We start from the raw sequence: 15018 nt of genomic DNA, 5'->3' as shown, positions 1-15018 counted from the left end.
GCGTGTTCTTCCCAACAGTCATTAAATATGAAACAACCCGATTTTGTGCCAGTTTCTCTTTTCTTGAGGCCCCAAAGCCTCCAAGATAAATTTAAGAGGAAGAGTTGTTGGTTTCTTCACCCCCAGTTTCTCCCAAAGCCGTAATACCTCCCATCGGAAACTGAGAAACAGCGAATTCTGGGATGTTCTTCATGAGGGTTTTTGTTTTGTTTTTGTTTTTTTAACTTTTGTGGGGATAGCAGGACGAAGTAGAAGGGAAACGGGTACCAGTGTGACTGTGGGAAATTAATGTACAGTGAATTTTTTTAAATTATTAACTTTAAAAAACGTTATCTAGAAGCAAGATTTTTTTTTTTACTTAAAAAAATCTCTAAAAATTTAAAACACTCTAGCTAACTGATGAGTAAGTATACCAATAAATCTAAAATAATGGTTGGTGCTTTTACAAGTAGCCTGTGCCAGAGTGACACACATCTGGCCGTGAGGGATCTGTCGATGTGTGCCCATCGGCAGGTCCTGAACCAGGAGTGCCCTAGGCTGCCACACCGCGGTGTAAGAAGTTTTGCTGCTGCTGTGTGTTGTTTCTTACAGGATTCTGAGGTCAGAACAGGAACTCCGATATCATAGTAACCTGACTGGAACATGCTGTAGATCTCGTGTTCAAGGCCTGGTTAGCGCCAAGTCCTTCTGAGTGTCTCGGTCTCACCTCTGCTCGCCTGGAACAGCACCTGCCGCCCTGTGTCACGACGACGGCGGGGCGGGTCGTGAAGCACTTTGAAGACGAGCGCTGTGCGGCAGTGCTGAGTACCACGCCCGGGGCCTCTCCTGGTCCCCTCCCCGTAACGATGACTTTTGTTTGGAATTACAAGTTATGAGATGCATGGGTTGATAACCATCAACATTGGATCAGCTCTCCCCCTAAACAAAAATCATACCCCCCCTCGATTTTTCCTTTTTATAATTGTGTTGCATCTTTGTAGTAATGTAATTGTATTTCATGCCTGCTTTTTGTTAAAAAATAAATAAATTAAGATGTAAGCATTTTCATACCTTTCCTGTGAGATAGTCCTGAAATGCTGCAACTTTTTTAAGTTCACCCAAAAAATACGTCTTCCCGAAACGGTGAGTCTACAAAACGGGGTCAGCGCAGCAAACAGGTCTTAGAGCTGGGGCTGAGGCCTTCGGCTTTCTCTGCTATTAGTTTGTGGAGAAATACAGTAGGATTTCAGCCAGGAGTCTGTCTTATCGGAGTATTTTAGGGGCCATGTAGACCTAAAATCTCACCTCCTGTGGTGGGAATAGCGGGGGGCAGGAAACAGGTGCTCCATGGGCAGTTGGTTGGGAAGCGCTTCTCTGTCAGTCATGTCCCCCAGGACTTGTCTGGCTGTTCTTGGGCAGGTTACTCACTCTGAGCCTCACTGCTTAAGTCTGCATCATAAGATCACTGCAGGGGCCAGCGCCGTGGCGCAGCGGGTTAAAGCCCTAGCCTGCAGTGCAGGCATCCCATATGGAAGCCAGTTCAAGTCCCAGCTGCTCCACTTCTGATCCAGCTCTCTGCCAACACACCTGGGAAAGCAGTGGGAGATAGCCCAAGTCCTTGGGTCCCTGCACCCATGTGGGAGACTTGGAAGAAGCTCCTGGCTTCGGCCTGGCCCAGCCTCAGCCATTGTGGCCATTTAGGGAATGAACCAGTGGATGGAAGACCTCCCTCTCTCTGTCTCTACCTCTCTAACTCTGTCTTTCAAATAAATAAATCTTAGTCTTATCAGGATTAAAAAGAATGATGTGTGTAAAAGGGGAAAAAAGAGAACTCTATACCTAAGTGAAATGTGTTCTTTCAGGAGTTAACGTACATCTAAATATTTGTTGGAATAAAAGTATATGACTTATTTATCTGGCATGGCACCACGCTTGGGACGCCTGTGTCCCATAGTGCTGGTTCCAGTCCCAGCTAACGCACACCCAGGGAGGCAGCGGACAATGGCTCAGCTGGCTGGACTCCTGCCATCCACGTGGGAGATGGGGCTGGGGTTCTAGGCTGGCTTTGGCCTGGCCGGCCCTGGCTTTTACAGGCATTTGGAGAGTGAGCCAGCAGATGGAAGTTCAGCCTGTCAAGTAGATGAAAAATAAGAATATATATAATTTTTACTTATGGTCAGGATATAACTGCATGTTAGAGAACTTTTCAATGACAACTATTATTTTAACACTACAGAATGATGATTTGAGTCTATTTCTCTTTCTGATAGTCTCAAGCAGTAGTTCTAAAAGGTTTCACTACGGTTTATTTAAGCACTGCACTGGGGCTGGCGCTGTGGCATAGCAGGTAAAGCCGCCGCCTGCAGTGCCGCCATCCCATATGAATGCCAGTTTGAGTCCCAGCTGCTCCACTTCCGATCCAGCTCTCTGCTATGGCCTGGGATAGCAGTAGAAGACGGCCCAAGTCCTTGGGCCCCTGCACCCGCGTGGGAGACCCAGAAAAAGCTCCTGGCTCCTGGCTTCGGATCGGCACAGCTCCGGCCGATGCGGCCATCTGGGGAGTGGACCATGAGATGGAAGACCTTTCTCTCTGCCTCTGCCTCTCAAATAAATAAATAAATCTTTAAAAGAAAATAAACACTGCACCTTACATAGTTTAAAACTAGTTAACTAAAATGTCAGTTTTAAGATCAGCATGGAGTTCAAAACAGGAAGTTTATTTTACATAGTAAGCCTCAGCAGAGTTGAAAACAGGAAGTTTATTTTCAGCTAAACACTTAATAAACTAGTGTATATAAGAATAATGCCACTGAAGTCAAACGGGCTTACAGGAAACCGCCGTGTGTTCTTACTGTCGTGTGTAGGATACGGTGCTGTGAGAAGTCTCCAGGAATTAGAACCAGCAGTGCTCTTCACACACTTGAAGTCGGCAAAACCTGGTGTCGTTACCATACTCCAGGAGTGGCAGCTGCAGAGCTGGGGCCCCTTTGAAGGCAACATTGTGCTTGATCACGAAGTTTGTCGAGATTAGATTGCAGCTAATCGTATCTCCCGTTAGGAATCACTTGAAGGCACAGAGTGAGGTCAGGGCACGGTGCGGGGTGCAGACTCAAGCCAGCCACATCGGTGCTTGCCTTGGAGCCCTGGGGGAGTCTGAGCAGGTGCATTAGGACATAGACATTCTGTATTGGGACATACACAAGCTCTCCGTGCTCTACCCACGGAAGAAGTAAACAGTCCTGCAGTGAACCTGTCTCATCCACTACAGTTCTGCTTCTGACTGGGAGCGACCCCCGCTCCCCTCAGCCCCAGCCTTGCCAAGCTGAGCTCCACCGGGACCCGCAGGTGCGGGGAGCGCGCAGGGAAAGCCGCGTGTTCAGGAGAGGCCTGGGAACACCTCTTCAAGTCCAGGGGAACCTTGGGAAAGTTTTGGCTACATCGGCGGGCGAGGTGAGCGGCTCCGGTGCACTTGGGTGCAGGGGGGGCGGCAGCCTGCTCCTCATTCAGCCTTGTGGGGGGGCTTCCGGTAGCGGAGCACTGTGGCCGTCACCCATAGGTTGAGAGCCAGCATGACCACGAAACGGATGAGAACTGCAAAGAACCGGAAAGGGGAAAGCGTGCATTAAAACCTCACGGTGTAGGGCACAGGGCCTGAGAGAGCTTCGTCCCCAGCCCCGGGGTGACAACGCCCGTGACTCCCTCGCGAATCGTGATTCGTGATCCTTGGTGCCCCCTCTGGGGTGATCTGGCTGTGGCTGACGACTGTTATACGACTTAAAACCCCTTGGCCGGGCACTGGCACTGTGGCATAGCGGGTAAAGCCGCCGCCTGCAGTGCTGCCATCCCATATGGACCGGTTTGAGTCCTAGCTGCTCCATTTCTGATCCAGTTCCCTGCTGTGACCTGGGAAAGCAGTAGAGAATGGTTCAAGTCCCTGGGCCCCTGCACCCGCATGGGAGACCCAGAGAAAGCTCCTGGCTCCTGGCTTCGGATGGGCTTGGCTCTGGCTGTTGCAGCCATTTGGGGAGTGGCCCATTGGAGGGAAGACCTCTCTATTTCTCTCTCTCTTCCCACCCCCTCATCCCCCTGCCTCTGTGGCTCTGCCTTTCAAATAAATAAATCTTTAAAAAAAAAAAAATCCCTTGGCCAGTCTCCAGCCTCGGGGGTGCTGGTGTCTCGGAAAGTTCTGTGCTGAGCCAAAGTGGGACAACGCACTCAAGATCTTTCTGAAGAACCGGCCGAGGGCCCAAGCCTCCCGGGCCTTCCAGGAACCGTGAAAGTGTGACTGTGAAAGCTTCCATCGTCACCGACAGCGGCGCCCCGCAGGCTGGGACACCTTCCTGATGAATACGGTTTCTGAGCCCGACGCCTCTGTGATGGGTAGACACTGCGGGATATGAGCCCCGCTGTCTTCACAAGGCAACTCCCAGCAGCATGGAATGCTTCGGTGACAGGGGCCACAGGGGACAAACACGGTCATCCAGCTCTCCCGCTGTCTCTCAGGTGGTCTGTTCCATTTTCAGTTGGCATCCAGGTGGAGGAGGCCCGGGCCCGTCTCCCTTGCTCATAGTTTACCCTTTGACCAGAACAATTAGAATGCACGGAGCAGACACAAAGCCCTTGAGCCGGGTGTAACCCATGGGAAGGGGCTCACGGCCACTCAGGGTCTGCATGCTGGGCGCCTACCCCTCCTCCAGTGCCAGGGCCCATCTGCTCTGTTGCTGCCCAGAGGTCTTGGCCCCCAGAAAGCCCTGAGTGGGAGCCCCCAACTCAGCCGTCCTCAGTGAACCCAAGTCCACTCCCATCTCGCCATCAGAGCTCGATCTCTTGGGAAAAACCGAACGGGAAGACACAGTCAGATGGCTGCCAGTGCCCGGCCCGCCCTCCAGTGGCCTCCTGGGCTTCGCTGAGCATCACCGGCCACCTCCTCTGTCTGTGGCCTCCCTCAGACCTCGCTCTCCCACCACTCCGTCCTCCCGCCAGGTGGTCCAGCCCCGCACAGGAAGCCCCCTGCAGGTGGGGTCCATGGTCCTGTGTATGCTCTGTCCCCATTGCCACAGGAAGCAGATGTCCAAGGACATTGGTGGCCTTGGAGATGCTGTCCCCCGAGCCCAGCACCCAGTAGATCCATGTCTACGACAGGGGGCTTCCTAGCAAGAAGCTCAAAGAGCAAACGGAAGAAAAACGTTTTGCTTACTTGCAAAATCGTTGGTGGTCATTAGCGTTGTTATTATTCTCGCTGTGAAAGAAAGTTTGAGCCGTTAATAACTTCTCAGACATTCTGATGTGTAGCTCATGTAACAAACATTGTACACCTGTAACAAACATTGTACACCGACCGCTCCTGGAAGATGTCGGTCGTACGGCAAGTATTGCTAAAGTCAGCAACGCTGAAGCCCAGCCCTGCACCCCAGCCCAGGGGGTTTTAAACGGCTCTCAGGACAGAAGCAGACCCTGGACGGAGCTCAGGGCTGCCCAGGGAGCCGGCGGGGGAGGGGAGGAGCGCCCCCTCTGCCATCTCTTAGGCACCAGCCCCCAACTCCTCCATCCTCAAAAGGGTGACTATAAAAAAGTCGCATTTGCACGGTGAACTTGCTGCTGCTACAATGTTTTAAAAATCACAGAACTCCACCCCCATCAACTGGTAATAGGGAAACCGAGTCCCAGAGAAAGGTAAGGGCTCCCCGAGGGCCTGCCCAGCCCCGCTCTGCTCATCCACTGCTGCCCTGCACTTGGGAAACGCTTGGCAAGTTGGGGCAGCGAGTTGGCAGGCAGAGAACCCCCGGCCCGAGATGCAGCGGGCCTCTCCTCACCCAGACCAGCCCATCAGGGGCTCCCGGGGTGCCCAGCACGCTGGGCCGTCACAGAGACAGCTGTGGCCACTGGGGGCTCTCATCTCCCAACTGAAGTCCAAGTCTCCGAAGGGCAGAGACCAAATGCTGTAGGAACTGTTGACAAATCCGCTAACCCAGGCTGCGCACAGTTAGTGAGGAAACCAGCAATTTAAATGGGAAGCGAGACATCATGGGTGGGTGGGGAGAAGGCCATCGGCCAGCAAGGAGGCCAGCTGAGGAGTCTGAAGCAAAGTCAGGGAAAGATGTTCAAGAGCTACACCTGATACAGGAATAACGTCTAACGTGTATTTGGAATGCACTCCACTCAACAGTAGGAAAAGGGAATTCAAAAGGACCCAGACGTTCATCTATCAAAAGAAGGCATACAACTGGGCTCTGGGCGTAAGAACAAAAGCTAATGACCAGTTGGAGAACGCAAATGTCGCGCCCCCAGCCTGGTAGAACAGCTGCGGCTGCAGCGGGTGTGGAGAAAAGGGGGCCTTTGCGCGCTGTGGGTGGGGACCTACATCGGGAACTCCAGTAGCAACCAGGCCGGAGGCCCCCCGGCGTGGAATACAGCCACCACGTGATCGGTTGCTGGATGTGCCAGGCTGCGTGAGCTCTCTGTTCGCTGCAGTGGCGTTCCAACAGCCGAGCTACGCAGGTGGTGGTCGGGGTCTACTAGCAAGCGAATGGGTGAAGAAGTCGTCAGGGACCCTCGGTGGAGGAGACCCTGTCGGCAGAGGCCACTGGGCTCAGAGTAACAAGCCAGGTGCCCCAAGATTGCACACTACACGGTGCCACGCGGACCTGCAGCCTGCAAATGAGGACTGCACAGAAGCCGAGGGACACGCGGGCTGCCAGGGCCTTGACACGGGGACAGAGCTGGGGAGACTTGGTGGAAGGATGATGTTTCAGACAGGAAGGCAAAGTCAGGAGAGCTCTGGGCGAGTGAAAAGGGCCTCTGAGTAAATGGATAAATGCTCCATGGCAGTAACTGGCTCCCGAGTGAAATGCAGTAACCAACAGGGGAATCCTGGGACAAGCCCTGAAATCCTCATCTCATTCCTTTCTAGAGTGATGCCGACATTGCTACTCCCAGCGACCAAAAGGGAATATTGGGTGGAAAATCAGTTCATTTTCCCCATAAGATTTTCACCTTGAGGTCATGGTTCATCAGTTCAGCAAAGACTTAGGTTAGCAAAGACTTGTTAAGCAGAGCACCATGCAAAATAGTTTCGAGCTGCAGTTACAAATTCCTAAGATTTCTAAAAAATTTTAATAGGTAGCGCATACATAGATAGATAGATAGATGGATGTATTAAAATTCCCAAAGATCAGCATGGGAACTAATAATTTATATTTCTAATTATCAGTTACAGAAATCATTTATACTGTGGAGAGTGGTCCTAGGCACTAAGGAGTCCTTTAAGATAAAGGGGGCTATGGGCTCCCCAGCTCCACACAGATCCACACAGAGATGCAAATCACTTACCCGGGAAAACCTCTTGGACCATAGAAGACTCACGCTGAAAAGATTGCACTTGGAAGTGTTTCTCGGGCTGTTGGTTGCTCTCGTAATGGACAGCCCCCGGCTGGCTGCCCACAGTGCCATCCCAAGCGTGAAGCAGTGGTCACCCTAACTGCAAAGGGACTGCCACTACAGACAGGCACTCCCTGCCCAGGCACCGGCCCCTCCCGACCGCCTGCCTTCCGCTTCCCTTCCGCGTGTTCCATGAATCCGGTTCCGCTCACTTGCTCCCGTGAATTCTTTTCCCCACCCATGATGCTGGAACTGGCAGCTTCCCAGGACACGGAAGCATTACACAATCATGTCCCGACCTTTCAAAGCTACACATCAAACTCAAGAATGCTTAACTTTGAAGTGACCTGGGACATCCAGAGCCCAAAGCAGCAAGCTTGGTGGAGAAATTGGTCCTTGCAGGCAAGGCAGGACCACGACGAAGCAGATCGACAATCTAGAACCAGCAACTCGGTCAATGCGAGAGCTCCCAGCTTCCACCTCGGCAGAGATGGAGGTGGGTCCCGGGTGAACAGTGGAGACCAAGTCCCATGGCCCCAACGGCCTCCATTGCTGCAAACCCTTCGCTCTGACGTCAGTCTAGGGTTTCCACGTTTTGATCGGGGACACTGTAGAGATTCAACTTTTTTTAAGAAAATTAGTCGAATCAGCCCACACCCTTGTCACGGCGGATGGGCGTCCTCAGCGGGGTCCACCTGAACAGTACCTGCAGCGACCAGATGCTGGGCCAGCGGTCATCTTGGGGACCAGATGCTGGGCCGGCGGTCACCTCAGGCAGCGCCCCCGCCCCCGCCCCGCGAGTCGCCGGCTTACTTGCACAGGTGTAGGCGGAGAGGCCCCAGGTGAGGGCGCTCACAGCGCCTGAGTCTTGCGTCTTCCACAGGTGCTGGAGCTGCACACACTTGCTGGCCGCGCTGATAAGCGTGCAGAAGTGCTGTGGGCACACAGAGCGAGTGAGCTGGCGCCTCTTGCTGCAGCCAGCCAGGGAGCACCAGGCTCTCTGAGTGCTCTGGAGGCCAGATATTCCGGCCTGGTAATCACCAATGTGTACAGGTGAAAAAGTGGGCCAGCGAGGCGGGGATGTGTAACCCAGGCAGTGGCTCAGCCACCCGCACCGGCTTTGAAAAACAGACGCACGTGTGTCTGGGGGCCCAGGAAATCACGCTGAACAAATCCCCAAACCCAACGCAGCCAGCAGGGGGCGCATCAGGCTGGATTCGGGTTGTCTAAGGAGCTGGCGGGGCCGGCAGGGGTGTGTTCAGATCCTCTGCTCCTGCCAGGGCCAGCAGCTTCACAAAGGAGCCTGCGCCTGTGCGGCAGCCGCCACCCGCGGGCCCCATGCAGCGAGCACTCCACACCAAAGGGAGGAGTGAAAGCCTGGGGGAGACCCTCGGGGGCCACAGCAGTCACCTGGCTCGTCGCTGGCCAGGGAGGGCAGGGAGCCGCAAGGTGCTCAGGTGCTGGTCCCTTCTGAGGGGCAAGCTGAGGGCAGTGGGTCTAAGGGAGAAGGGCGACTCCAGGCTCCCGGGACCCTGGCCTTGGCCAGTGTTAGAGCGGAGCTGCCCCTGAGAAAGGCGCCCCCTGCAGGAGGAGAGGGTTAGTGGAGACGGGGACGCAGCTCAGCACAGGTGAGACTTGGATGTGGCGGTCAGAGGCGCGATGGGCGCAGCTTGTGCTGGGGCCCAGGGGCCAGCACAGGGCTAGAAAGGTTCTGGAGGGGGTGCAGGGGAGGGAGGGGTCTGGGGAGCCGAGTGAACCAAGCGACTCCAGGAGGAATCTTGGTGGGCTCCGCGAGCCGCTCTGCAGAGGGAAATGCAGGTTCTGGGGCTCCCATGGAGCAGCGGGCTTCTCTTCTCCCTCCCATCTGTGCCGCCCTGACTGGGACCGGCAGGGAGGACCCAGCCCCACCTCTGACGGAGTCCTGCAGATGCGACAGCCAAGGCCCATGGGACCACCAGGGAAGGGGACAGGGGCACCACGGCCAAGCAGCAGGAGGGCTCCCGGGCAGAGGCCCAGAGCAAGGCCCGGGCTCCCGGGGGCAAGCGCAGGTCATGCAGGGAGCTGGGCCCAGAGGGCTCAGAGGACTGAGCTGAGCAGGGAGCCCTGTGAGGAAAGGGGGCCCAGCAGGGTGGGGGCCTGCAGGGTGGGTGGTGCATGTGAGAGGCAGCGAGGGCCAGGCCCAGCGGGCCGCAGAGGACGGAGGCCTCCAGGCGCCCAGGCACTGCCCCACGGGATGACACTGGGGCTCAACACAAACTTGCCTGCTGCGGATTCCCACAGACAACTGTCAGGAGAGGCGGCAGGTGCGGCCTCCGCCGCGGCCCAGTCTTACTATACGGCAGGCGTCCCCCAGCGCGTGGACAAGGGACCTAGGAGGCTGGGACAGGCACTGAGCCTAGCAATCAGGATGCCCAGGGCTCACACCGCAGCACCTGGGTTCCGTCTCTGGCCCCAGCTTCCTGGGGGTGCAGACGTGGGAGGCAGCAGGTGACGGCTCCAGTGGCTGCCTTGTAAAACCCCTTTTATCCCCTGACCCCTTAGGGGAAACGTTTGGTCTCTCAAGTCCCGGGAAGGCAGCTGCTCTTTCTCGAGGGCCACACTCACCATGGACAGGTCTATGATCCACTTCTGCAGGCCCAGGATGAACCAGGAAGACACGAATCTTTCCAAGTGCTAAGGAGAAGGTGCTGGGTGGTGGGCCCTAGCCACGCCCCCACCTCTGGCCACCAAGACCCCAGAGAGCTCCAGGGATCAGTCAGTGGGACTGCTAGAAGCCGTGGGACTGCTAGAAGCCGCTGGACTTAGCGAAGACAAAGGTGTCTTCAACAGAGGCCCAGGAAGTCACCTGAGCTGTTGGCCCGCCCCCAGGCGTGGGAACTTTCCCAACCGGGTTAACTGCCTGCCTAAGGCCGGACGGCCAGAGCTAAGGGCACTTGCAAAAGAGAGGCCCGGGGCTACATGGGGCTACATGAGCGGACCGTTATGCAAGTGAGGTGGTGACAGGCCCTCCTGCTGCCCTGCCTCTCCTCCGGCCACCTCTGTTGTAAGAGGTGAGAGAGCCGCCCAGGCGGAGGCCGCTGCTGGTGCACGGAGCCGGCGGCGCTGCCCTGGAACCAGCCACGGAGCGGGGCACGGCCAGCCTCCCGCTGCGGGCTCCCGGCCACCGGCCACCGCGGCCGCGCGGCTGCAGGGCTGCGCCTAGACCAGGGGCCTGGCCAGAGCTGCGGACCAGGCAGCCCGAGCCAGCCCCTGACCCAGGCCGGGCAGCCAGGGGTGCCAGGGGCCTGGCGCTGGGGGACAGTCCCGAGTCCTACTCCAGACACGCTGGGTGCGTTTAGGGCGGCGGGGGGGGGGGGGGGGATGGAGGGAAGGGGCGCCTGGTCAGAATGAGCCCAGCTCGGACCCGGTTCCAAGCACCGGCCGCGCTAAGGCCCCCGATCCCCGCTTCACAGCGCAGGCGGGAGGCAGACACGCGGCCCGCCCACTCCTGATCGCAAACGCGGAAAGGATACACGGCCACGTAGGGCACGGCCTGCCTCACGTTCCCGTTAAAGTGGAAGACACAGAGCAGCAGGATGGCATCTGCAGGCAGGGGAGAGGCGGGGTGAGAGGGGGAGGGCCCCGAGGGGGCGGGGCGGGGGCGGGGGGCGGTACCTTGCGCAATGAGGATGGGGTACTCCAGGTAGGTGAGCGGCGGGCTCCCGTAGTAGCACTGGTACCGGAGGAACACCAGGAACCTGGGGCGGGGGTAGAGCAGTGTCACACAGTCCCCGGGGAACGCAGGGGCGCTAGGAAGACTCTGGAGCAGGCAGCACTCGCGGGGGCTGGCGGGGGGCGGCTCTGCCAGGCCCCAGAGCCCCTCACGTACAGAGCATTCGCGGAGGGCAGAGCGCTGGCCAGGGTCTCGCGCAAGGGCCTCTGGGGTCCAGGTCTGCCAGGCCCCAAAGCCGGCCCCAGCAGCGCTCACATCACAGGTCCTGGGGGAGGGGGGCTTGGCTGCAGGCACAGCGGCTGGGAGGGGCCCACCCCGGGGGTGTGAGAGGGGGGACACACTGCAGAGGCTGTACCAGGCAGAACGCCACGGTCCTGGCTGCTTCCGGAACAGGAGGTGGCCGCGCAGGAAAGGTTCAGAGATCCACCCTGGATCCTAGCTGGGCTGACCAGGCTGCGGCTGAAGACCCCAGGATCCCACCCTTCTCAGGGGCAGGAGGATGGCGGCCAGCCCGCGAAGGGGCCAGGGTCACCGGGAGCTGCCAGGCCTGCCTCCCGCCCCCTCAGCCTCCTCTCTGCCTGGCCTAGGGTGACGTTCCAGGGTGCAGGGCCCCACGTGCAGCGCAGGGTTTCAGAGCGGAGGGGAGCTCCACGCGCCGAGCATCAGATTCCTAAGCCTCTGGGCCTTGACCGCCCACAGCAGCACAGCTTCCCCGGGGGCGGCTGCACCTGCGCAGGGCGTTCCTCTCTCAGGGTTTCTAGTCCCAGCCCGGGGTGTCCCTCGCCAGCCCCTCTGTCAGGAGCCCCTCCCACCTTGAGCAAGCGTCTCTTCTCCCCAGAGAAGTCAACGCTCAGACAGAAATCAAGCCGGGCTTGCCATACATCCTTGCACCCAGCCCCGACCCGGCTCCCTCTCCATTTCCTTTACTTTGTTGAATTGTTTTGAAGGAAGCCCAACCCTTCATCCTTGGCTCAGCTCGAAGTTTCCAGGCTTGAAGCGCAGCTGCTGGCATCACCGAGACAGAGTTTATGCCCGAGGGACCCTGTGCGCTCAGGAATGGGTTGGCTCAGACGGGACCCCAAGCGGGCGGTGGGGGGGTGGGCAGGAGGAGCCACGGCCTGGCTGAGCCACTGCTGTGAGCAGGGCCACTTCCCTGGTCTCAGGTGCCCCTCGTCTGGGGGTGAAGCCCCCTCCCCTCCCAAGGCTGGGGTGAGGGCTCCCCAAGGCAAGGGCCACACTCCACGTGCCCAGGACGCCATTGCAACAAACGGCCTGCACGCAAGCCGCGGGAAGGCAGGCAGAGCAGGTGCACCGGCCGGGAGGCTGCAACATCCGGTCGCCGGGCCGCCTCGGCTCCCGCAGCCCCGGACCCGGCAAGGCCAGTCCCTCACCCGGCTCTGCGCGCCCTCGTCCGCTCCAATTACCGCAGCCACTTCCGGCCCGCGTCCAGCCCTCCAGCGGCTCCCCCAGGAACGGTCGCGTCCCCGCCACGCCCCGGCCGCTCCCGCAGGGTTCGCATCCCCGGCCCGGCCCGGCCTCCCTGTGGGCCGAGGCTCAGCACCCCCGCGCCCCTCAGTCTCTTCCCTCGGGGGTCGGGGTCGGCCCCCAGCGCCGCTGCTCCAGGCGCCTCCGCCTCGTCTCACGGCCCTGCTCCCAAGGCCCAGGCCCGGGCCAGCGGCCGGGCACCCACGCCGGACTCGGGGACGAGCGGGCTCCTGGCGCGGCCTCGGCTCCCGCTCCCCGAGACCCGAATCCCCTGGGTCACGAGACCTCGCCACTCTCCGAGGGTCCTTAGCGACCACCGCCCAGCCCCTCGCCCCGCAGGGGAGGAAGCCGGGGCCGCACGTAAGTTGGTGGCGCGGGGTGGCTCTGCCCGCGACGCCCCGACGTGAGAGGGGCTCGAGGCGCAGACGGCCCGGCGCGAGCTGGCAGATTCTGCCCCTGATGGCTGAGCGCCAACTGCGCCCCGGCCTCAGTGCTCCCGTCCGTAAAATGGGCGTGCGCAGTCGACGGGCGGCTCGTGAGCCGGGTGGGCAGAGGCACCGGAGTCCGCCTAAGCCTCGGCCGCGCGGCCACCAGCGCGCGCCGGCGGCTGGCCTTACCCCGCCAGCTCCAGGAGTAGGCTCGGGAGGCTGATGCCCCGCGCGCTGCGCGTCGCCCACTGCGCGTGGATCTGCGGCAGCTTGAGCGCGGCGCACACGCCCAGCGTGCTCCAGTTGCACAGCGCGAGCAGGGCGCCCTCCATGGCGGGGGCGCAGGGCTCCCAGGACGGGCCGCTCTGCTCCGGAGGCCGGCCCCGCAGTCCTTCCGCCTTCCCCCACTAGCCCGGGCCGTGCCCGGCCCGGCCCCGCCTGGTCCGCCTCGCCCGGCCCCGCCTCCGCCTTGTTCCGCCCTCGCTCGCCCCGCCCAAGCCATCTTCGCCCCAACCCTGGTCTCCTCCCCCAGGCAGCCCCGCCCCGCCCTGTTCTCTTAGCCCCGCCCCTCGTCTCCGCCCCCAGCCCCGCCCCTCCCCCGTTCGCCCCTCCCCACCCCTGTTCGCCCCGCCCCGCCCCTGGTCTCCGCCCCCAGGCACTCCCCGCCCTGTCCGCCCCGCCCCGTCCTCTCAGCCCCGCCCCGCCGGAGTGGCAGGTGTGACCCCTGCTAGGCGCCACGTGCCTAGGCCTCGGGTGGGCCGGCCACAGCCCGCAGGAAATGAGCCTTTGCTTTGGGGTTTTTCTCTTCCTGCGAGTGTTTATTTTCTCACGGAGACTTTCTGAGGTCCCAGCCCTTCGCGGCGGTTGGCGATCCCCGGCCTCCGCAGCCTGGGCCGAGCAGGACGGCCAGGGCCGCAGGGGCCACGTGTCCCGGCCTCGGGAAGTCGCCTGTGTGTTGGGGCGGGTTATGAGGCAGAAGAAAAAAATCACAAAAATGCGCGGCTGTGCCCGGGGCCCCAGACCTTGGACAGAGCCGGCTGCCTGCTCGCCCAGCTTGGCCAGGCCACCACGGCGTGCCCTGGGAGAATCCAGCCGGTGCCAAGGCCCTCTGCCCACGTCTGGATGGGCGCAGGGCGTGCAGAGGGCACCCGAGCCTTTCTGGGCTCACTCGAGGGTCAGCCTGCTACAGGGCCTGGTTCTCTCTGCTCGCTGCCCTCTGCCCTGGGCTCTGCTCCAGGGGGGACCAAGCTGCAGATGCTGGGGGCATGGGGCTGCCCGGGGACTGTTAGGCCCAAGGTAGAAGTTAGCCTGTGTGAGAGAGGGGCCTGAGGCTAACGGCGCCCGCCGGAGGACAGGCAACAGCTGGGCAGTGGCCCCGCACCCCACGCCGCAAAGTCCTGCCGACCCCAGCAACCTCTGGACTGGTGCCCGAGGGCACCCAGGAAATCCTCTCTGCCCAGCGTGGGGGAGGGGGCTGTAATCCACCTGCCTCCCACCCAGCAGATGCTGTGTCCAGGAAGGGGGCAAAAATGATGGGAACACCGGACCCTGCTCCCCCTAACGCCGCGGTCTGATGGCCGCCCGCCCGCTCACCCATCAGGCGTATTTTCTCCTTGGGCTGTGTGAACTGGGCACTCTTGGATCCTGCCCGGAGGGGACGTCCTGCCCGGGTCACCCTCACTGCCCGCTCCTCTGAAGACAAGAACCTCTGTCCGCCCGTCTCTGCTCGTGGGACCACCCCAGCCAGGACTGCGCCGTCTCTGGCTGGGCCAAGGAGGGGGTTCCCTGAGGCTGGGTGCGGGGGTCAGCAGGGAGAGGCAGCCGAGCGCCCGGGAGGCAGAGCAGCCTCAGGGGCGGGGGCTCTCCCCGCGCTGCAGCCCGGTGTCACCAGTCTGATTTGTTTTCATTTATTCCGTATTCTTCAACAAAAGCATTTTTTTCCCTCAGTACTTTTTAATTTTTAAAAATTACTGGCTTGAGGGGCCGCTACTGTGGCATGGTAGGTTAAGCCTCTGCCTGTGGCGCCGGCATCCCATA

General features: G+C 59.8%; 1 protein-coding gene across 2 annotated transcripts; it reads right to left on the bottom strand.

Annotated features, from left to right (window-relative positions):
- Positions 1 to 2719: 2719 nt before the first annotated feature.
- Positions 2720 to 13376, bottom strand: SLC66A3 (solute carrier family 66 member 3). 2 transcript variants are annotated; one of them, XR_009867778.1, is made up of 8 exons: positions 13171 to 13376; positions 11011 to 11093; positions 10869 to 10938; positions 9961 to 10018; positions 8170 to 8290; positions 7309 to 7964; positions 5177 to 5218; positions 3528 to 3570 (listed from the first exon to the last, which is right to left on the bottom strand). XR_009867778.1 is itself a non-coding variant. In XM_062208962.1 (7 exons), the coding sequence occupies exons 1-7, from the start codon at positions 13311 to 13313 to the stop codon at positions 3479 to 3481; spliced, it is 609 nt and encodes a 202-aa protein (XP_062064946.1). In that variant the 5' UTR covers positions 13314 to 13372; the 3' UTR covers positions 2720 to 3478. The 2 variants fall into 2 exon arrangements, 1 of the variants encoding a protein (XP_062064946.1); XM_062208962.1 differs by lacking the exon at positions 7309 to 7964 and having other exon boundaries at positions 2720 to 3570; positions 13171 to 13372.
- Positions 13377 to 15018: the final 1642 nt, after the last annotated feature.

This window comes from Lepus europaeus, chromosome 13, assembly GCF_033115175.1.
Source record: "Lepus europaeus isolate LE1 chromosome 13, mLepTim1.pri, whole genome shotgun sequence".
NCBI classification, from domain to species: domain Eukaryota; kingdom Metazoa; phylum Chordata; class Mammalia; order Lagomorpha; family Leporidae; genus Lepus; species Lepus europaeus.
The sequence above is the reverse complement of the archived record's forward strand: the minus strand, read 5'-3'. Positions and strand labels throughout refer to the sequence as shown.

What these genes read in the sequence shown, in the direction of transcription:
- SLC66A3 (XM_062208962.1), bottom strand. Translation starts at nt 13,313, where the DNA reads ATGGAGGGCGCCCTGCTCGCGCTGTGCAACTGGAGCACGCTGGGCGTG. An exon ending in GGATCATAGACCTGTCCATG is followed by an intron (nt 8,291 to 9,960) that starts GTGAGTGTGGCC and finishes GTGTGCCCACAG; the next exon opens with CACTTCTGCACGCTTATCAG. An exon ending in GACCACCAACGATTTTGCAA is followed by an intron (nt 3,571 to 5,176) that starts GTAAGCAAAACG and finishes GGTTCTTTGCAG; the next exon opens with TTCTCATCCGTTTCGTGGTC.